The following is a 22,072-nucleotide window of genomic DNA, read 5'->3' on the forward strand; positions in this document are numbered from 1 at the left end:
CTGTTTCCAGTGCTTCCCCATCTCTTTGCCATGAAGTGATGGGACCGGATGCCATGATCTTAGTTTTCTGAATGTTGAGTTTTAAGCCAACTTTTTCACTGTCCTCTTTCACTTTCATCAAGAGGCTCTTTAGTTCTTCACTTTCTGCCATAAGGGTGCTGTCATCTGCATATCTGAGGTTATTGATATTTCGCCCGACAATCTTGATTCCAGCTTGTGTTTCATCCAGCCTGGCATTTTGCATGATGTACTCTGCATATAAGTTAAATAAGCAGGGTGACAATACTCTTTTCCCGATTTGGAACCAGTCTGTTGTTCCATGTCCAGTTCTAACTGTTGTTTCTTGACCTGCCAGCAACCCTTCTTTGAGGCATTAAAGAACTGAGGTCATTGGGCAAACTGCTGATCCCAGAATTGGGCATGGATAATGGAAACTATGAAAGACTAAAGACATTGCTAGAATTCAGAAACACTGTAGCAGAAATGAAGAATTAACTCATTGATAGACTAAAGGTGGATAGGTCAGAAACTCAGGTCTGCATAAAGAAAGGAAGAATGCTGGAGAAGGAATAGATGAAGATAAAATCCTTTGTTTTTCTTATTCTTAATGGTAAAGAACCCTCCTGCCAGTGCTGGAGTCTTAAGAGATGTGAGTTCAATCCCTGGGTCAGGAGGATCTCCTGGAGAAGGGCATGGCAATCTTCTCCAGTATTCTTGCCTGGAGAATCCATGGACAGAGGAGCCTGGTGGTCCGTGGTCCATAGGATTGCAATGAGTCAGACACAACTGAAGTGACTAACACACACAGTTGATCTTACAGATAAACATTTGGGTGATGATAGCATATTAATTAGTGAATGAATGAAAACAATGTTACAGGAGAGAGGAACTAGAAATACTCTGTTGTAAGGTATTCATACCACCCTAGAGTTACAGTGTTATTTGAAAGTGAACTCAGATTAATTGTGAAATATATATTATGAACTCAAGGACAATCACTGAAAGCAGTTTAAACATGAAGTATAATTGATACGCCAGAAGAGAAGAAGAATGGGATCCTATAAAATACTTAGTTAAAGCTAGAAAAGGCAGGAAAAGAGTGGAATACAAAGAATAAATGCAACAAACAGAAAACAGTAACAAACATGTTAAATAGTAATCCAAGTATGTCAATAATAACTTTGTTAGTAAGTGATCTAAGTACACCAGATAGAAGGTGGAGACTGTCAGAGTGGGTAAGAAGCGGAACCCACTTATATTGTCTATTTGAGAAATCCACTTGAAATAGAAAGACACAGATGTAGAAGGATACAGTGCGGACACTAATCCAGAAGCATGAGTAACTATATTAATTTCACGTAGAGCAGACTTCAGAGCAAGGAAAATTATCAGAGAAAAGAGCATTGCATAATTGTAAAGGGGTCAGTTATTTAAGAAGATACAATAATCCTTAATGTGTACATGCCCAACAACAAAATATGAAAAAACATGTGAGATAAGAACCAGTAAAACAGGAATAAATGGACAAAGACTTTAACACCTCTGTATTGATAATTGATAGATCCAGCAGGCAGAAAGTCAGTAAGGGCATCAATCAGCTGGATTTAATTGACATCCAGCAATAACAGAATACACGTTCTCATGCTGGATACCTCAAGATATACTATATTCTGGGCCTTAAAATAACTCCTAACACTGAAAGTGGTAGAAATCAAAGTATACTCTCAGACCACAATGGAATTAAACTGGAAATCAGTAATAGAAAGGTAACTGGGAAATCCCCACATACTTCGAGGTTAAACCACACACTGCTAAATAACATTTGGGTCAAAGAAGAAGTCTAAGAAGTTTTAAAATATTTTGAATTGAAGAGAAAATGAAAATACAGAGGATCAAAATTTGTGGGATGTAACAAAAGCATTGCTTAGAGGAAGACGTACAGCATTGAATGGTATAGTTGAAAGTTCAAGAAGCATTAAGAAACCAGGAAAAGTAGGGAAAGTAAATTAAAAGAGGAAAATAAATAAAAGGAGAAATAATGAAATTGAAAACAAAGCAATAGAGAAAATCAAGCCTAAATCCTGTTTAAAAGATCATTAAAACTGATACTCTAGGCAGGTTAAGAAAAAAATAGAAAACACACAAGTTACTAATGTCAGAAATGAAAAAATTAACATTACTACTAATCCCATAGACAATAAAAGAATATTATGGGGATATTACAAACAACTCTGTGAATACAAATACAAAAACCTAGATGAAAATGACCCATTCCTTGAAAGACACAATCTGCCAAAACTCACCCAAGAAGAAAGAGGCCATCTAAATAGGCCTATGTCTATTAAAAACACTGAAACAATAATAGCCTTCCAAAGCACCAGGCCCAAATAGGTTCACTGCTGAGTCTGTCAGACATTTATGAAAGAAGTTGTACCTGTGTCCTGTATTCTCTTTGTGCAGATAAAAGCAGAGGGGCTACTTCCTAATTTATTCTGTGTGGCAAGCATTAACCTAATACAAAAACTAAACAAAGATACTACAAGAAAGGAAATCTACAGACTCATATCTCTCATGAACATAGGTGCAGAATTCCTCAAGAAAATATTAGCAAATCAAATCCAAAAACAGAAACTATTACACAATACAACCAAGTGGGATTTATTCCAGGTATACAAAGCTGGGTTAACAGTGGAAAATCAGTTAATGTCATCTATGCTATCAACAGCCTAAAGAAAAAAAAGGCCGTGTCAATAGATGCAGAGAAAGCATTTCACAAAATCCAGTACCCATTTATGACAAGAATTCTTGGCAATCTAGGAGAAGAACATCCTCAATTTGATGAAGAATATGAAAAAAATTAGTTAATATTTGGTGGTGAGACTTCCCACTAAGATCAACAACGTGGTAAAAATGTCCCATCATCATTACTTTTCAACATCATACTGAAAGTCTTAGCTAATGCAGTAGGCTAAGTAAAGGAAATTAAAAGTATACATGTTTGGAGTGATGTGATTGTTTATGTAGAAAGCCCTAAAGAATCAAGAAAAATTTGAAAACTCATAAGTGATTATAGCAAGGTTGTGGAATATAAGGTTAATATTAAAAAGCCACTTACATACCAGCAATAAACAATTGGAATTTGAAATTAGAAACAAAGATCATTAAACTATAATTTAAAAGGATACATGCACCCCTATGTTCATAGCAGCACCTTAACTAAGGACCGAAGTTAACTCCATCAGTAGGGGACAGACTTATGTGAAGTCCCCACTAAAATGCATGGTCTGCATCTAGTCATGAGGAAATATCAGAAAACCCAGGCTGAAGACAATCTACAAAATAACTGGCCTGTATCCTTTAAAGTCCTAAAAGAAATCAGTCCTGAATATTCATTGGAAGGACTGATGTTGAAGCTCAAACTCCAATACTTTGGCCATCTAATGCGAAGAACTAACTCAGTGGAAAAGACTCCCATGCTGGGAAAGATTAAAGGCAGGAAGAGAAGGGGCCGACAGAGGATGAGATGGTTGGATGGCATCACTGACTCGATGGACGTGAGTTTGAGCAAGCTCCGGGAGTTGGTGATGGACAGGCAAGCCTGGTATACTGCAGTCCATGGGGTTGCAAAGAGTCGGACACAACTGAGTGACTGAACTGACTGATCCTTTAAAATGGCCAGTTTCATGGAATGCAGAAGCTGGGAAACTGGTCCAAATCTACAAGGGCAAAGAAAATCTAATGAATATGTGCACCCATGATCCTGGATTGAATCACAGACTAGAAAGACAGAATAACTGCAAAGGAAGTTACTGGGACAGTTGGCATCATTTGAACTTGCAGTTTGAATTAGATGATGGTAGTATATCATTGGATTTTCAGGTGGATTTCCACCCTGTTAACATTTGAGAGTCACGGCAAACACAGACCAGCCCTTAGGCCAGATGCAGCCTGCATTCTCCTTAAAATAACGTTTCACTGGAACAGTGTTAACAGGGTGAGGTTTCTTAGGAGCAGTTACAGAACTGTAGTTAGTGGTGAAGATGTGGGCCCTGGAGGTGCTCACACCTGGTTCACACCCAGTCATTGCCACTGACAAGTTACACTGGGAGAGCTTTACACCTTTGCTTTCTTGTTTGTGAAATGGGAATAACGAGAGCCTCCTCCATAGAACGTGTGGAAGTTGGTGAGTGTAGTCATACCCTGACTGCTGCCTTCTGGCCGCTTTTCCTGGCTCCTCTCTCATTCTCTAGATGGCACCTTCCCAGCAGCCAGGATGATCCCTCATCCACTCTTACTCCTCAAGCCCATGCTTCCCTGTCAGACTTACAACCACTCCTGCAAAGCCCTCATCCTGGTGGGTCCCTTGGCTGGTGCTGTATGTGTCTTGCTGGCACCACCCTTATGCACAGTGCAGGGCCTTTGAGTTAATTGTTCCCTGTCTTGGAGGTTCTTGCCTTACTATTCAGATTTCCTGGTAATAGATCTCTTCCCTGGCTTCACAATTAAGTAGCCATTCAGTCTTTTTATCTGATTTCCATTCCTATCCCATTTGACGGTCTCTTGTCTGTCTTTGGCCCTTTAGAAAGTGACCTATGTGACAGATAGTACCTTGTCCACTTGATTCTCCACACCCAGTCCTGAGGCCACTATCTTACAAAACAGGCATTAAAAAAGATGGGTGGAGTTAATGTAATGGGTTAATATACAAAGATTACCTAATATAAGGACTGCTCCATAACTCATATTTAAACTGTTAGCTAAAATCATTACTGTACATATCTGGTGTACATACTTCCCTTAACAGACATGAAAATGAATTATGAAGCTGGAAAATGTGACCCATGAAGAAATATTTGAAGATCAAGGACTAAGAAAAAAAAAACCCACAGAGATTTACATCCAGTATCTGTTTATACAGATTCTAGGGTAATAAAATGAATAGTTAAAAGTCTGCAAATGAATTTGAATGCCTTTTTCCTAGAGCTTTCAAACTGTCAGGCTTATATTTACTTTCCTTCCTTCCCCACTCTTCCATTTGTGACAGTGTCTGTAGGAAGATAGACTCTGTTACAGGAACAGAAACAAGGCAGAGAAGCTTGGGGCCTTGGGGCTGTCTTCAAACAATAGAGTGATTGAGCTCCCGCTTTGTTTCAGACGTCCATACAGAAGCTGTCCAGGCTGCGCTCGCTAAACACAAAGAAAGGAAGATGGCAGTGCCTATGCCTTCCAAACGCAGGTCCTTGGTTGTGCAGACCTCGATGGACGCCTACACACCCCCAGGTGAGCAGCAGGCCTTGTTGGCTTCAGAGAGGGATGAGCAAGCCTTAGAATTAGGTTAGTGCCAGCAACTGCAGTCTCTTTAGCTTTCAAAATCATGGTGCTATAATTCAGGCTTTTAAGAACCAGAAGTCCAGAAACAGTGTATATGCTCTAAATAAAACTCGGAAGGAAAATTGGCATGATTATGTATGCATTATAATGTCTATATAAATATGCATTTTAAGATTTTAGACGCATAAATATGATACAGACTTTTGTTAAAGTCCTATAAAATTGAATTCTTCACACAGCAAGAGAAGTTGGATTTCTTCTCTGCTTAGACTGGTGTATGCATATTCTCAAGTCTTCAAACTATCAGTAGGTTGTAATGTTCTGTTAAGAAATTGAATGAATTGAAAAATTTAGGCAGTTACTTCCCTGGTAGCTCAGTTGGTAAAGAATCTGCATGCAATGCAGGAGACCCTGGTTCGAGCCCTGGGTTGGGAGGATCCCCTGTAGAAGGGAAAGGCTACCCACTCCAGTATTCTGGCCTGGAGAATTCCATGGATTGTCTAGTCTATGGGGTCGCAAAGAGTCGGACACGACTGAGCGACTTTCACTTTCAGGCAGTTACTTAAATCTGGTGACATCAGTTTTTGCTGTAAAGTGCAGATAGTATTTTTGGGTATCACAGTTGCTTGCTTTGCCATTGAGTTACTAAAGCTGCCAAGGGCAGCATATCAGTGAGAGACGTAGCTCTGTGCCAATAAAACTTTGTCATGAAAATAGGCAGAGAGTTTGGTCCACAGGTCTGTCTACCCCTGATATATATGGTTGAAGGTAATACCCCATTTATATTTCTGCTTTTGTTTAATCTTGAGTTTTATGTAACTACCTAATATCTCTACTTAACTCTGTGCAAATAATTATAATCTATAACATGTGGCACTAGAGGTAAAGAACCCGCCTGCCAATGAAGGAGACACAAGAGATGTGGGTTCAATCCCTGGGTTGGGAAGATCTCCTGGAGGAGGGCATGGCAACCTACTCCAGTGTTCTTGTGGCGAATCCCATGAACAGAGGAGCCTGGAGGGCTACAGCCCATAGGGTTGCAGAGTTGGTCACGGCTGAAGCGACTTAGCACGCACATACGCACGCACGTTATTATCTTCAAAACTGAAGTGAAGCACAAAATTAAATGTCCACGTATCTGTTAGAAACACAAAGTATTGAGCCTAATTTACTTGATTTTGTACGTACGTATGTATGTATGTATGTGTGTGTGTGTTTCTTGTTCCAGCATTATTCATGGTGTGGTTGCCACTCTCTTTTCTGCAGACCTGTTACCTGGCACACCCCTTTGTTCACAAGAGAAATTTAAGGTGGAATAAGAATAGTTGAATATATAAAGCACTTTTTGGAGTCTTGTAAAGTTTAGTCCTGAGTGTTTGCAAGCAGTGAGGGTAATAGAAGCACGTACTTCAGCTTAGGGATGTGATCAGGTATGTCCGGTACTAATTCAGACCACTCTTCAACTTCTCATGCCTTCAGAAATGAAAGTTCTGAACTTTGTAAGACAAAATTTAAATATAAAACTTAGTTATTTTGTGTTTTCTTAAAAGATAATACAAGAAATGTTCTTTATCTCAAGAATAGAATTTTCTAATAGGAAAGGGAGTCCTTTTTGCTGATTTCCTTACATTCCTTCATTTCTTAATTCTGAGCCATAACATGTAATTTGAACTGTTTTTAAATCAGCACGGGATTCACTGATGGCTCAGATGGCTAGGAATCTGCCTACAATGCAGGAGACCCGGGTTCAGTCCCTGTGTCTGGAAGATCTCCTGGAGAAGGGAATGGCAACTCACTGCAGTATTCATTCTTGCCTGGAGAATTCATGAACAAAGAATCCTGGTGGGCTACAGTCCATGGGGTTGCAAAGAGTCAGACACAACCATAATTAGTATACTTAATCCTATTTGTTTAGTTTGTGGTTATAATTTGCCAAAATATGAATGTGAAAATTTTACTTTTGTATGTGTATAACAAACAGAACGGATTTACATGGATAACAAACCCACTTCAAATATATTTTAACCAGATCTTTGAAACTAGACAATATTCAGGGAGTTGGACATTTTTCTGAGCCACTTTTTATGGGAAATACTGAGTCTGAAGTACAAGGTGTGTGTGATTTATTTGTGTGTGCACTTTTCTTTATGTTGACTCCATCCTCTGGGGTGTTACTGTGTCATTCATGATGAAAGACAGAACTTCCAGGAGAACAAATCCTGTACAAGTGTCTTTGCAAAATATAAAAGAACATTATTGGAAATGTCATTTTTGGTGCATTTAATTGTTTGGTTAGCATTTTCAGGTATACTGTATAATACATCTTGTAAGCTGTCATTTAGAGTCTTGAGATAGTTTTGTACAATCATAAATGCCAACACTATCATTATAAAATTTTTTATTCACAACCTGCCACACTCACACACAACTTAAAATAGCATATGGCTCAGAGAAATACTTTGAATAAAGAAGGGCTACAGAGCATCACACTTTGAACACTTTAAAGCTTAGTGTCTTAGAAAATGCCACCATGGCCTTCTTGCTTGGTGTCTGAGTGCACAGAAAAACATCTGGTTATCCCCAGCGTCTGGAGTGGAGGACAGGTGAGGATGTCTTTGAGTTTGGAATTTTAAGAAGATTCTGGCATATATATGTAAGGTAAGGTGCTCTGGATGAAGACCTTGCTATACTGAAAAAGAATTTGTCACCTGAAAAGCTTGTGACTTCTCAAGAGTGTTCGAAGGTCATTTACCAGTTAGTGTGTGGGGTGGGTCTGTGTTTGGAGAGGGCCTGGGCCTGGGAGTGCTGCTTGCCCCAGTTGCAGCTAACTGCCTCTGTCCCACAGATACCTCCTCTGGCTCAGAAGACGAAGGCTCAGTCCAGGGTGACTCGCAGGGGACTCCCACATCCAGCCAGGGCAGCATCAACATGGAGCACTGGATCAGCCAGGCCATCCACGGCTCCACCACCTCCACCACCTCGTCATCTTCCACCCAGAGTGGGGGCAGCGGTGCTGCCCACAGGCTGGCTGACGTCCTGGCGCAGACACACATAGGTGAGTGCCTCATGGCAGCCGGCTGTGCTGTTCTCCCTGTCCGTGCATCTGAGTGGCTGCTGAGTGTCCCTACCCCTTTTAGTTTGCATTTTCCCTGTCTGTGCATCGTGGCCTCAGAACCCACTCGAGGGACAGGTCAGACCTGTTTCTGCCCCTGGGCTGCTTTGCTGCATTGGCTTTACTGTTCTGTGAAACCCTTGGTTTTTACTATTTTTTACATCCTAGACGTCTTCTAAAACTATAATTTAGAAGTTTTCTGTTCGTAGAGAAATGCGTTCTTGCTCATTAGGGAAACATGCAGCCATAGCTGGTTACACATTTTCTTCTCCTCATGCTATAATGCACTCCTAAGTAACATTTTAATCATGACTAATAAGCATGACTGGGCCCTTGAGAGTGAGTTTGCCCTTACTTTGAAAAGGGGAGACTTTCATCACTGCAGCTTTCATCATTATAGCAGTTTTCTGCTGTAGGCATTCAGATTTCTGGGGTGGTTCCCAGAATGTATGTTAGGTTATGAGAAGTGGGATCCTTTGTATTTAAAAAAGCACAGAGTTAGGAAGCATTGGCAAGGTGTTTGAAAACTGTAAAAAAGGAAATTAAGTAAGAGTTGTTAGAGGAAAAGAGTGTATTGAATGAGCACTGGGGCTCCGTGAGCCTGGAGTACCTGACGGTGTCTGTCGCTGCCTCTACCCTCGCCTGACGCTCACTGTGCCACATTCATCTGGTGTATGAGCTCCAGATCTGTTCTCATCCATTTCCAGCTGTGGATTGAGATTTTTAAATACTTAAATAATATTAATATTCATAAAAATAAATCGCTTGCTTTGAACTTGGTGCCAAGATGGTTCAGTATGTTCTCCATTCAAATGATGTGGAGCAGGGTCAGCCACGTCCAGGGACACCAGTGCAGTGGTTGAGCACTGAGCACAGGGCAGGTGCATGTCCTTCTCCCACATCTAGCCTCATATCCAAAAAATCCCCATTTAGAAAATAGGCTAGTGAAATGAATGAATTCGATACTCGGCCACCTTCTCAGATTCACATTCACACAGTATTTTTTTCTAGATTACTGTCTCCATGACAGTCAGAGGAGTTCCATACTGACTTCTAGGAATTGGCCCCAGTGGCACTTGCTCAGCGTGCAGCTGAGGTTAAAAGCCGCAGCCTTTCCAGAATCAGCAGTGAGGCCGATTGTCTCCCAGCGGGACACAGGGAGGGCTGGCTTCCTCAGCAGTCACTGTTGGCCTGCTCTAGTTTGTTAGTGGAAAGAAGAGGAATGATCTGTCCTTCCTTTGCCACCTTTCCATTGCGAATAAAAAGGGGAAAATAGGAAAATTCTTCACAGTTTTTAAAGTAATGCTCACATGCAAAGTGGCATTATTAAATTTGAGTTTAAAACATTTTTGGTAGCATATGTTGATTACTGTGTACTGAGAAACTCTATTTGAAATCAGAGAAACTGTGACCATTACATATTTTTGGACACTAAAATTTTTCCCGAGTGTTTAGGAACCTGAGACAGTCCCTCGGCGCTGTCAGCGTGCTGCATCCAGCAGCCACATGCACAGGTGGGGCATAAAGCTCCTTCCACCTCTGCCCCTCACTCTGACCTTTGGAATGTGTGTTTCCTGATTCAGTTCACTTTTAAGGAAATATCTTCAATCTTACCAAGAGAAATACATAATTTTGGACATATTACTCCCTGCATTTGTTTCTCACTTTATGAAGTTACACACGGAATATTGGAGGAAATTATAGCACAGATAATTTAACCTACCCAGACTATAAAAGGTTGCATTACTCATGTGTGTTAAGCCTCAGTGTAACTAAAAGAGAGCTTCTGTGTATGTGACATTTCACTAATTTCTAATTTGGCACAAAGATAAGCTCCTGGAATATCTAGGAATTTTCTATAAATGCAAAACAAATTTTGTTGAAAAAAGCAGTGGCAAAATAAGAAGAAAAGGAGAATTAAGATTTTTTTTATCCCTGTGACAAAAGCCAAAGAAGTGAAAATTCAGAATTGACAGTATTGGACCTTTTGTTGAGGCCATCAAAAGCCTGCAAAATAAGAAAGTATTACGTGTACGTGTGTGTTTTAAGGTACGTAGGGTCAAATAAACCACCACTTTGTACCTTGGGTGCAAAGAGGAATGCACCTCTCGAGGTGAGGCACTTGGATAGAGTCTATGGAAATGTCTCTCACCCGGTGGGCAGAGGGAAAATGAGTGGTTAGAGACCACCAAGTGACAGACAAGTGAGTGGTACTTCTGCACTGTCGTCTTAGAAGGAAGTCCTGTATCCTTGTATGTCCATCCTGATGCACAGGGGCACCACGCACCTCCTGTCAGACTGGCTTAGTGGATGACGTGGTCCCCATCCAGGGAATCTTTGTTCCTGTGGCTCTGCTAGATGGTATTCACACTTGAGCACTGACAATGAGGGCTCGAGGCATCCCTGTCACAAGATGCTAACGCCTGAGGTGTGCACATTTGTGACTCAGGAAGATGGACGCACCGTGCAATGGCCTCTGCAACCTAGACAGAACAGGGCCTCCACATTGTCAAGAGAGAAAACCAGAGCATGTTTACAGAACCTTCGTGCATGCCGTGTTCCTGAGACAATTGGCAAAGGATTAGTACCTCTAAAATACTTTATCAGAAGTCAAGGGGCATAATTTAGAGTAACCAGAAGAATTAAAGCAACACTTGAAACTTCAAGAAACATATTTATAAAAAGGCACTGGAGTAAAATATTATAGGAATTAGCTACATGGAAATAGAGAAAGTGAGGAGAAACTATTAATACATTTCTAGATTAAGAAATAAGAACAAAGCAGAATAGATAACATTGTTATACATTCAGCATCAAAATTTGTATAGTCAAGAAATTAAAGAGACTTCTTAATGAGCTACAGATGTATAGGTAAGATGTGTGTCATCTTTGTGACTGATGCATTTGAAATGATGTCTCATGTATGTTTCATCTGCATGTGTAGGGGTATATTGTCATTAGCCAGATATTCGTAGAAGTAATTGCATTTCCAGGGTATCATAGAGTTTATCAGCATGAATGCTGCTGTTTGTATCAGCAAGGAAATTCTCATCAGTTTTCCTGTATCGATCCTGCTAAGCAGGTAGACATGCCTCCATGTGCTTGATGCATAATTAGCCTGGAGCCTGGCATTTGTTCAGGATCTAGATTCTGGTTTTCTAGGGAATTTGCTCAGAGGGCTGAATGTAATAAATAACCATAATTTATTTATGTATAATCATCCATAGTATCACTTCTTTCATAATCTCTTTACTGATACTTTTCAGACATTTACAATCTTAAAATACGAACTACACACCAAGGATGGTGGTATTAGGAAAGCCTGCACCACTGGGGCTGGGGTCTCTCTGCAACACTCTTGCCTCCCTTCCTGGCCAGGGCGTCCCCAGCAGCTGGAGTTTCCTGATTCAGAGGCAATGTCCGCCAGTTTTTCCAGGAAAGGGCCAGAGAGTGGGTGTCAGGCTTTGTGGGCCATACAGTCCCTGCTGCCATTCCTCAGTGCCCTGGCTCAAGAGCAACAGACAGTGCGTGAACAGCAGGCATGGCTGCGCACCAGCAAGACTTCATTTATAAACACAGCTGACAGGCCACCCCGTGAGCCATAGTTTGCCAGCTCCTGTTGTAGAGAATTTTAAACCATGCTATTGAAAAAGTAAGCAGGAAAAGAAAATTTGCATTAGGTAACACAAGGCCTGTGAGACTCTTCCATCAATTACTGCGTGTTTCTGTGGCTCTGTGGGTGATTCTGTACTAAAAGAAGCCTGGCTTGAGAGGTATATCTCTTTGGCCAACATGACTGTGGGAATTTTTAGTTAGGTCCTAGGTTTGGCTTCTAATCCTGCATTTTCTTCATCCGTTCATAATAAAGCTGAGATCTACAGATACTGAAGTTAAGGGAATGTCACCATGGATCTTAGTCTATCTCCTTGTCGAACATCTCTAACCACTGATCCCTTTCCAGCTCACATGTTTCCCTGTCTTTCTCCATTCATGTTTTTTTTTTTTTTTGCTGTGATTCCTTTTCTGGGAAAGAAAGCTCCTTCTTTCCAAGGCTCATCTTCTTGTCCTCATTCTGGATCCTGGCTCCTCCCACATCTGCTGACTCAACTCTCTCCTCTGTTGCGGCTTCACTTCTCTCCTCTGGAAACCAGAGCTCTGGTTGTGATGACTACTTTTTCTCTCCTCGCCCGCTGGTACCACACCCTGGTTCTCCTTCCCCTCTGCCCTTGCCTCTCCTCTGGTGGCTCCTCTCCCCATCCTGTCTCTTTGTGTTCTTGCCCATGTCATCCACTCCCACAGTCTTTAAGGCTACCTGCTCTTTCACGACTTTCAAATCCTTACTTCCTTCTCCCATCCACATTTCAGAGTGCCTCTTGACCCTGCCCCTCAGCCTGGCCTGTGTCCTGAGATCAAGCTGTCTAACGAGGTCCTGCTGTCCTCAGACCAGCAGAACCCTTGTTCTGGGCATTCGACTGCCACGTGTAATGCAGGCCTCCTTCTGCTCCATCACTACTCCCTGGATCCTGGCTCCAGGCACCACACCTTAGTCTCATTACTGTAGCCCTTCTGGCCTCTGTCTGTCCTGTTCATGCTGTCCTTGTTGCCCTGTTGATGTTGTCAGGGCACAGATCTGCTCCTGCCGCTTTTCTCCAAAAATGCTTTGGGGCTTTTGCAGCTTGAAACTGATTTTATTTATTTGAATTTTATACTTAGATTCAAAGTCATGGCTTTTGACCCATAATTATCCTAACCCTTCATCCAGGACATGCTTCATGCTGCAGGAGTACCTGGGGCCTGCTGCTCACACCTTGGTGCATAGAGCAGAGCGACATCTGTTCAGTTCAGCTCAGTTGTGTCCAACTCTTTGCGACCCCATGGACTGCAGCACGCCAGGCTTCCTTGTTCAACACCAACTCCCAGAGCTTGCTCAGACTTGTGCCCGTTGAGTCGGTGATACCATCTCATCCTCTGCCATCTCTTTCTCCTAGTGCCTTCAATCTTTACCAGCATCAGGGTCTTTTCCAGTGAGTCAGTTCTTCGCATCGGGTGGCCAAAGTATTGGAATTTCAGCTTCAGCATTAGTCTGTCCAATGAATATAAAGGACTGATTTCCTTTAGGTTGACTGGTTGGATCTCCTTGCACTTCAGGGGACTCAAGCGTCTTCTCCAACACCACAGTTCAGAAGTGTCAATTCTTTGGCGCTCAGCTTTCTTTATAGCCCAACTCTCACATCCATACATGACCACTGGAAAAACCATAGCTTTGACTAGACGGACCTTTGTTGGCAAAGTAATGTCTCTGCTTTTTAATATGCTGTCTTTTCCCAAAGTTCAAATACGTATGACTCAGGAAGTAGTAACAGTCATTTACGCTTTATGCACTTGAGTCTCTCAGATTTATTTCCTGAAACTCATGAGAGGAAAGGATCCCCACACAAGGGGAGAAATGGCAGAAGCAGAGCCTGTGGGCTTGAGCACGAGGATGGCAGTGTCACCATAACTGCCGAATGTGTGGGTGCAGTGTTGCTTGTGCCCTCAGCCTCAGTGAGGAGCAAGTGTCAGCACACTGCAGCTCCACTGATGAGAACGCCGAGGCCTAGGGAGTGGATGTGGCGCCCATGGCACCAGCTAGTAAGTGGTCCTCAGGAGCCAGACCCCCATCTGTCGGATGTGGGAGCACCTGCTCGTGACGCCCGGGGCTGGCTTCCCCTTGGCTTTTTTGTTCCAGCTTGGACCTGCTGGTTAAAAACACACAGAAATACAGTTAAACTTAGCATAAATGATAAAATTCCAGTGTCCCCATCACAGCTGTCTGCATCTGTGGTCCTGCAGGTCTGTGGTAGTTGGAGCCCTTTGGCAGGAAGTTAAGTTTGTGGATGTAAAAGTCGAGAAGCTATTGTCAGGAGTTAAAGGTTTCTCTTCTGACTGCTATATTTAGAATGGATAACCCAACATGGACCTACCATACAACACATGGAACTCTGCTCAATGTTATGTGGCAGCCTGGATGGGAGGGGAGTTTGGGGGAGACTGGGTACATGTACACGTATGGCTGAGCCTTCCCTGTTCACTTGAAAGTATCACAGCATTGTTTGTTAATCAGCTATATCCCAATACAAAACAAAAAGTTAAAGATTTCTGTTCTGATATTAGACTATCCTGAGATTTGTCTAACAGTAGCTGTCAAATTTTTATGGGATATTTGTGGCATAAATGTGGGAAGAAGGCCGTTCCAGGTCTGAGAACCTGTGTAATCCTGCTAAAGTCAATTTCTTAGAGCTTTGGCTAAGAGAAATATTTGAATGTTGAACCCTTTCTAACCATCTCCAGGTTTAGTCTACAAATCTGAAAAGCAACTGTGAATTGCCATTAGCAGTGTTTCACACACGCTCTCACTGGTAACCACGGCATACTGTTCTTTCCCCGAGTGATTATTAAAGAGTAAGGAGATAAATCTTCACTTACATTGTCATGTGTCAGTATGACACATGGGTGACACACCAGTAGAACCCTCCTGTTGGGACTTCTGTCAAACTGGGGAGGTGGATGTTTTGGGGGAAACCAAGGAGGAAGGCCTGCTCTTCTGGTGACCCGCACGTGGAAAACAGGTTGGTACAGTGGGCAGCCAAGCAGCATCTCCAGCGACAAGCTGGATGCTCTGACTGCTTCGCTCAGCGTCGTTGCAGGCGCCTTTCACCGGGTAATATTACCTCCACGTTTCCATTGAGGAACCCGGTTTTCTGCTTCCATGTGGAGGGCACAGCCATGTCGTCTTAGGAAGCCAGGGCAGCTGGATGGACGGGTGGTCTGAGGGCCTACATCACTTCCTGCTCAGTGACAGAAGAGGTCGTATTGACCAGGGGAGACTTGGGAGGGCCCTGTTGACAGATGGAAGGCTGGGTTCCTTAACACGGCTCTCCTTACTTGTCATCAGTTAGTGGACAATGAGTACTTAGCTTTCTACACATGAAGAACAGATTTCCCCTTTTTCTTCTCTTATTTTAGAAGTTATTTGGGCACTAAAAATAACAGGCTGAAAATAGCTTCTCTGACCACTGGACCCCTGAGGTCCCTAGTCAGAATTAAGGAAAGTTGCTTTTTAGCAATGTGAGAAACAGAAGCACATTATCTCTAGTCATTAAGTGCTCTGGTGTACTCATTCTTGTGTTCATTCATTCTTTGAACTATCATGCCAATGTTTGCTGAGTGCAAGCGATGTGAGCTGGGTATTGGGCAACTTTAGCATCTGAGTAGGACACAAGAGCCGGACTGAGCTGGACACCTGCAAGAGTGGAGATAGGGAAGGGGGTGGTTCAAGGACGCATGGAATCCATGGTGGAGCTGAGCAGGAAGGTCAGCTAGTACCCTGAAATGGTCATGGCTAAAACAGCCATCCACAGGGTTGGATGGTTGGCAAGAGTAACAGACTAACATCCCAAATGGGAGGGGATGCAGTGAGTGAGATGGACCTCTGGTACTGGTGGCGCCAAGACAGCAGATACTGTCCTGGAAGAAGGCCAAACACACTCCCCTCCCATCTTCCCCTAGTGCCTTGAGTCCAGGGTCTTCAGGAACCCATGGCAGCTGCTGGGAACAGAAGCCATACCAGGGTGGATGGAACAGGTCCCACCTGTCAGGGAACAGGTGCAAAGCTGTCACAGTAGCTCTGGGGCAGTCACAAAAGAGGTGACACCTGATACGTGGTTGGAAAGATGGCTGCCATTTTTCTGTTTATTTTAAGAGTTTTGGGAAATTGAACTCAGGAACGGTGGGTCATCTGGCTCAGAAGATGCAAACCTGCTCTGATGAGAATCCTTGGTCTTCAGCTCCTGGTACATTTGGACCTGATAGGTCTCAAGCCTGGGGCTGATGTGCACTTTAGACCTTTGAACCTGCACCTTCAGCCACACTCTGTTTTATCTTACCCATCAAATGTTTCTTGAGCATCTTTTATATACAAAGGTCTTTTAAACACTACCAAAAAATAGGTATCGAACTCAGAGTTAAATGCCTGGAGGCCTGATCTTTATCCAGATGAATCAGGGCACTGTGTGTCACTGCAGTGGCAGAATGTTCTTGGCTTCATAACAGCAGCCAGCTGCTGGGTTTATGATCCTGCAGTGACAGCATATGTGGGGAGTTTGCAGGGGAGGGGGAGGGGCTGGCATATAAATAAATTTGGAAAGCACATTGAAGTCACGCAGCTGTCACTGCTCCTATGTCTTAATCACCAGATGTATTGGAATGGTTCCTTTTCCCACCTTCAAAGTGGCCGCTCAGCACAAAGACTTGTTGGCCATCACAGTGATGTGGCTACCATGTAACAAGAACAAGTAAATCTGAGTAAGATGGAAATGCAGTAAGCTTAACGTTTTAGCTGCTTTTGTCTTATGTGGCTAATTTGAAATGTTATGCATCATATGTTGGCATCTATTGTAGTTTTATTTGAAATATGAGGCCCCTGTGAGTTAACTACTCAGCCATGGAGAACTAGATTATATTAAAACATGAAATAAGGTCTGTTTGGCAAAAGCAAATGCGGGGGAAATGAAGAGAATGAATGAATGCAGTGTCTGAAATATTAAGGAGGTCATTTAAATGGTCCTCAGCAGTCTCACAAAGCATCCCACCCCCACCCTCCTCTCTAACAGGTGAGCTTTTTCTGGGCTGTGATCTAAGAAATTTACCTTAAGGGTGTATGTCAGGTGGCTCAAACAGCCATAACAAAGCACTTGAAACACAAACAACTTTCATTCCGTGGTTTGCAATCCTGGAGGCTGGAAGTCTGAGATCACAGTGTCAGCAGTTTCTTCTGAGGCCTCTCTGCTGGGCATGTAGACAGCTGTCTTCTCTGTGGGTATCTGTGACCTCATCTTTTCTCACAAGGACACCAGTTAGATTGAATTAGGGCCCTTCTTGGTGGCTTCATTTAGGCCTTAATTATCTTTTTAAAGATCACTGTCTCAGATTTCCCTTGTGGTCCAGTGATTAAGAATCCACCTGCGAATGCAGGGGACATGGGTTCAACCCCTGGTCTGGGAAGATTCCACATGCTACAGAGCAACTAAGCCCTTGCACCACAACTACTAAAGCCCGTGTGCCCTTCCCCACGGTCCACAGTGAGAGAAGCCACTGCAGCAAGAAGCCCACACACCACAACTGGAGAGTAGCCCTTGCTTCCCACAACTAGAGAAAGCCTATAGGCAGCAATGAAAACCAGTACAACCGTGAATAAATTTATTTTAAAAAGACCACTGTCTCCAAACAGTCACCTTCTGAGGACCTGGGGACTAGACTCCAACATGTGAATTTCGAGAGGACATAGTTCAGTACATAACAGCCTGGGCACTTCTGGAACAGGGAGATGAGAAGTGGGGAGCTGGGCTCTCTACTGATGGCCTATGCTTAGGGGCTGATGCCAGCTGTTATTTCTCAGCGATCTGCAGGCTCAGACTCTGGAAGAGTAGTTGTGGGTACCATGAACTGCCCGTGTGTTCCTCTCCTGGCACGTCTGTCTGCATGTCTGGTAACACCAGTGCTTGTGTCCCTTTATCTGTGTGATTCCCAGTGTCACTCAGAGGTAGGCACTGTCATCATCACCTCCTTTTACAGGATGAGGGATGGAGGCATAGGAAAGTCGATAACCGGTCCCAGGTGATGAGCTCTGAGACGTGGACCTGAGGACTAGTCAGGTGACTCCTGGTGGCCCAGCACTCAGCTCCCATGTATGTTTTCCAGGCGCTGATTAGTGTGCCTGGGCTCAAGGGGCTCCAGAGGCCCAAGCACCTGCATTGGTTGGACTGTTGCTACATTTGAAGCTTACCTAGGAGTTCAGGTTAATATTTCTCGGCCTCAAGTCTCACTTGGTGTAATATCTCTTAATGTATACATGTTCACTGCCACAGAAGTCAGTCTCTTCACTTCAGGCGGATTCGGGACTTGCCAATCTACCTACTTGTTAAAATTACCTGCAACCTCAGGACCATACCCATGACTGAGGTGGTTTCCAGACATTTGCACAACAGCTAAAATTTGAGTCCCCTGGCATACAGGTCCCAGCAAAATCAACTGGACATGCCCAGGCTTCTTGTTTAGCACAGTCTGTAAACAATGTTCTTTCTGTGATCTCTTTGGTGTTCTGTTTTACCTTGTTCTTGTGCTTTTCATTAGTGAGTTCACAGTTTAAACTGGCCTTCATTTGTAGTGCCAAGGTAGGCAGTGGCCACAGGAGAAAGGCTTTCCAGCACCTGTTCCCCTTTAACAGCACAAAATACTATGCTTTTGTCACGTGGAATTACAGAATCTTGACAAACTAGTTAAATCTTAGTAGTTTCTGTGTCGTAAGGCTTAACAAATCAAAATTAATAGTATAATACCCATTACTAGAACTTATTATGTATAAAATGACATCACAAGTCTCATTTGACATACTCAAAATATTTATTTATGGTTGGTTGTGCCTAGGTCTTTGCTGCGTGTGGGCTTTCTCCAGTTGCTGAGAGCAGGAGCTACTCTCTAACTGTTGTCTGTGGGCTTCTCATTGTGGTGGCTTCTCTTGTTGAGCTCAGGCTCTAGGCTCATAGGTTTCAGTAGTTCCAGCATGCAGGCTCAGTCGTTGTGGCACACAGGCTTAGTTCCTGAACCAAGGATTGAACCCATGTTCCCTGCATTGGCAGATGGGTTCTTATCCACTGTACCACCAGGGAAGTCATATGTCTTACTTAATAAATGCAAAATTGTGCTTTCTCCATTTAACCATTTAAGTTCTTAGGTTTTATCATCAAGTAATGTGTGGAGGGCCCACTGCATGTCTCATGTGCAGAACGCAGTCCCATACAATAAATGTAAACAATTGTTTTTTGAATGACTGGACTGTTCAATAGTGTTCATGCTAAAACAGATACTAAAATAGCCACTATTTTTTAGATGTTCACTTTCTATCATGAATTGTTCTAAGAATTTCACATGTGTTGTTCAGTCACTCAGTCATGTCTAACTCTTTGAGACCCCATGGACTGCAGCACGCAGGTTTCCCTATCCTTCATCTCCCAGAGCTTGCTCAGACTCAGGTGTGTTGAGTCGGTGATACCATCCAACCATCTTGTCCTCTGTTGTCCTTGTCTCCTACTGACTTCAGTCTTTCCCAGCATCAGGATCTTTTCAAATGAGTGAGTTCTTCGCATCAGGTGGCCAAAGAATTGGAGCTTCAGCATCAGTCCTTCCAGTGAATATTCAGGGTTGATTTCCTTTAGGATTGACTGGCTCGGTCTCCTTGCAGTCCAAGGGCCTCTCAAGTCTTCTCCAATACCACAGTTCAAAAGCATCAATTCTTTGAAACTCAAATGTCTTTATGGTCCAACTCTCACATCTATACATGACTACTGGAAAAAACATAGGTTTGACTATATGGACCTTTGTCAGCAAAGAAATGTCTTCGTTTTTTAATACTCTGTCTAGGTTTGTCATAGCTTTTCCTCAAAGGGGGCTTCCCTGATAGCTCTTTACCCTGATAGTTGGTAAAGAATCCACCTGCAATGTAGGAGACCCTGGTTCAATTCCTGGGTTGGGAAGATCTGCTGGAGAAGGGAAAGGCTACCCACTCCAGTATTCTTGGGCTTCCCCTGTGGCTCAGATGGTAAAGAATCTACCTGCAATGTGGGAGACCTGGGTTTGATCCCTGGGTTGGGAAGATCCCCTGGAGGAGGGAAAGGCTACCCACTCCAGTATTCTGGGCTGGAGAATTCCATGGACTGTCTAGTTCGTGGGGGTCTCAAAGAGTCAGACTCCGAGCGACTTTCACTTTTTTCACTTTTCTTCCAAGGAGCAAGTGTCTTTTACTTTCATGGATGCAGTCAGCATCTGCAATGATTTTGGAGCCCAAGAAAATAAAGATTGTCACTGTTCCCAGTTATTCCCCAGCTATTTGCCATAAAGTGATGGAACCAGATGCCATGATCTTAGTTTTTTGAATGTTGAGCTTTAAGCCAACTTTTTCACTCTCCTCTTTCACTTTCATCAAGAAGCCCTTTAGTTCTTCTTCACTTTCTGCCATAAGGGTGGTGTCATCTGCATATCTGAGGTTATTAATATTTCTCCCAGCAATCTTGATTCCAGCTTGTGCTTCCTCCATCCCAGCATTTCTCGTGATGTACTCTGCATAGAAGTTAAATAAGCAGGGTGACAATATACAGCCTTGACGTACTCCTTTCCCGATTTGGAACCAGTCTGTTGTTCCATGTCCTGTTCTAACTGTTGCTTCTTGACCTGCATAGAGATTTCTCAGAAGGCAGGTAAGGTGGTATGGTAATCTCATCTCTTGAAGAATTTTCCACAGTTTGTTGTGATCCACATAGTCAAAAGCTTTATCGTAGTCAGTGAAGCAGAAGTAGATGGTTTTCTGGGATTCCCTTGCTTTTCCAATGATCCACTGGATGTTGGCAATTTGATGTCTGGTTCCTCTGCCTTTTAAAAATCCAGCTTGAACATCTGGAAGTTCTTGGTTCACATACTGTTGAAGCCTACTGGGAAAATTTTGAGCATTACTTTGCTAGCATCTGAAATGAGTGCAGTTATGTAGTGGTTGGAACATTCTTTAGTATTGCCCTTCTTTGAAAACTGACCTTTTCCAGTCCTGTGGCCACTGCTGAGTTTTCCAAATTTGCTGGCATATTGAATGCCAGCAGTTTCACAGCATCATCTTTTAGGATTTGAAATAGCACAGCTGGAATTCCATCACCTTCACTAGCTTTGTTCATAGTGATGCTTCCTAAGGCCCACTCAAGTTCACACTCCAGGATGTCTGGCTCTAGGTGAATAATCACACCATTGTGGTTATTTGGGTCATTAAGATCTTATTCTTGCCACCTGTTCTTAATATCTTCTGCTTCTGTTAGATCCATCCCATTTCTGTCCTTTTTGTTTTGTTTTGTTTTTTTCCATTCCTGTACTTTATTGTGCCCATCTTTGCACGAAATGTTCCCTTGGTATCTGATTTCCTTGAAGAGATCCCTAGTCTTTCCCATTCTGTTGTCCTCTTCTATTTCTTTGCATTGATCATTGAGTAAGGCTTTCTTATCTCCTTGCTAATGTTTGGAACTCTGCCTTCAGATGGATATATCTCTCCTTTTCTCCTTTGCCTTTCGCTTCTCTTCTTTTCTCCACTGTTTATAAGACCTCCTCAGACAACTATTTTGCCTATTTTGCATTTCTTTTTCTTGGGGATAGTTTTGATAACCCTGTGTAGTATTACAAACTTCACATATGTTAACTCATTTACATATGTGTATCCAACAAGCAACTAGTTACCATTTTTCCCATTTGATGGATGAAGAGACCAAAGTATAGGGGTCAGCATGCTTTCCAAGGTCTCAAGAATTTGCAGAATTGGGAGTCAAACCCCAGGCTCTCTATGTCTAAAGCTTGAACTCTTAACTGCCTCTGCTATGACAGACAAGAAAATTACTCTGTTATGAGCAAACACATAACTTACACTATCTTCTTCCATTGGCCACTTGATGACATTATTCTAATTAAAATGTTACAGTGAGTCATTGATGTGGGTCCTGCAGTGATATTGTGTCTGAAGTTTTACCTAACTTTGTTCATGTTGAGCAGTGTAAATTATGGTAA

At 42.8% G+C, this 22,072-nt stretch overlaps 1 protein-coding gene across 1 annotated transcript in view; it reads left to right on the forward strand.

The window, feature by feature from the left end:
• Window positions 1-22,072, forward strand: part of DIP2C (disco interacting protein 2 homolog C) — a 292,751-nt gene that overhangs the window by 171,167 nt on the left and 99,512 nt on the right. Inside the window, 2 exon segments of the mRNA XM_070381226.1 lie at window positions 5,155-5,280; window positions 8,177-8,386. Of these exon segments, the coding sequence (XP_070237327.1) occupies window positions 5,155-5,280; window positions 8,177-8,386 (336 nt within the window).

Source organism: Bos mutus, chromosome 13, assembly GCF_027580195.1.
Source record: "Bos mutus isolate GX-2022 chromosome 13, NWIPB_WYAK_1.1, whole genome shotgun sequence".
NCBI classification, from domain to species: Eukaryota; Metazoa; Chordata; class Mammalia; order Artiodactyla; family Bovidae; genus Bos; species Bos mutus.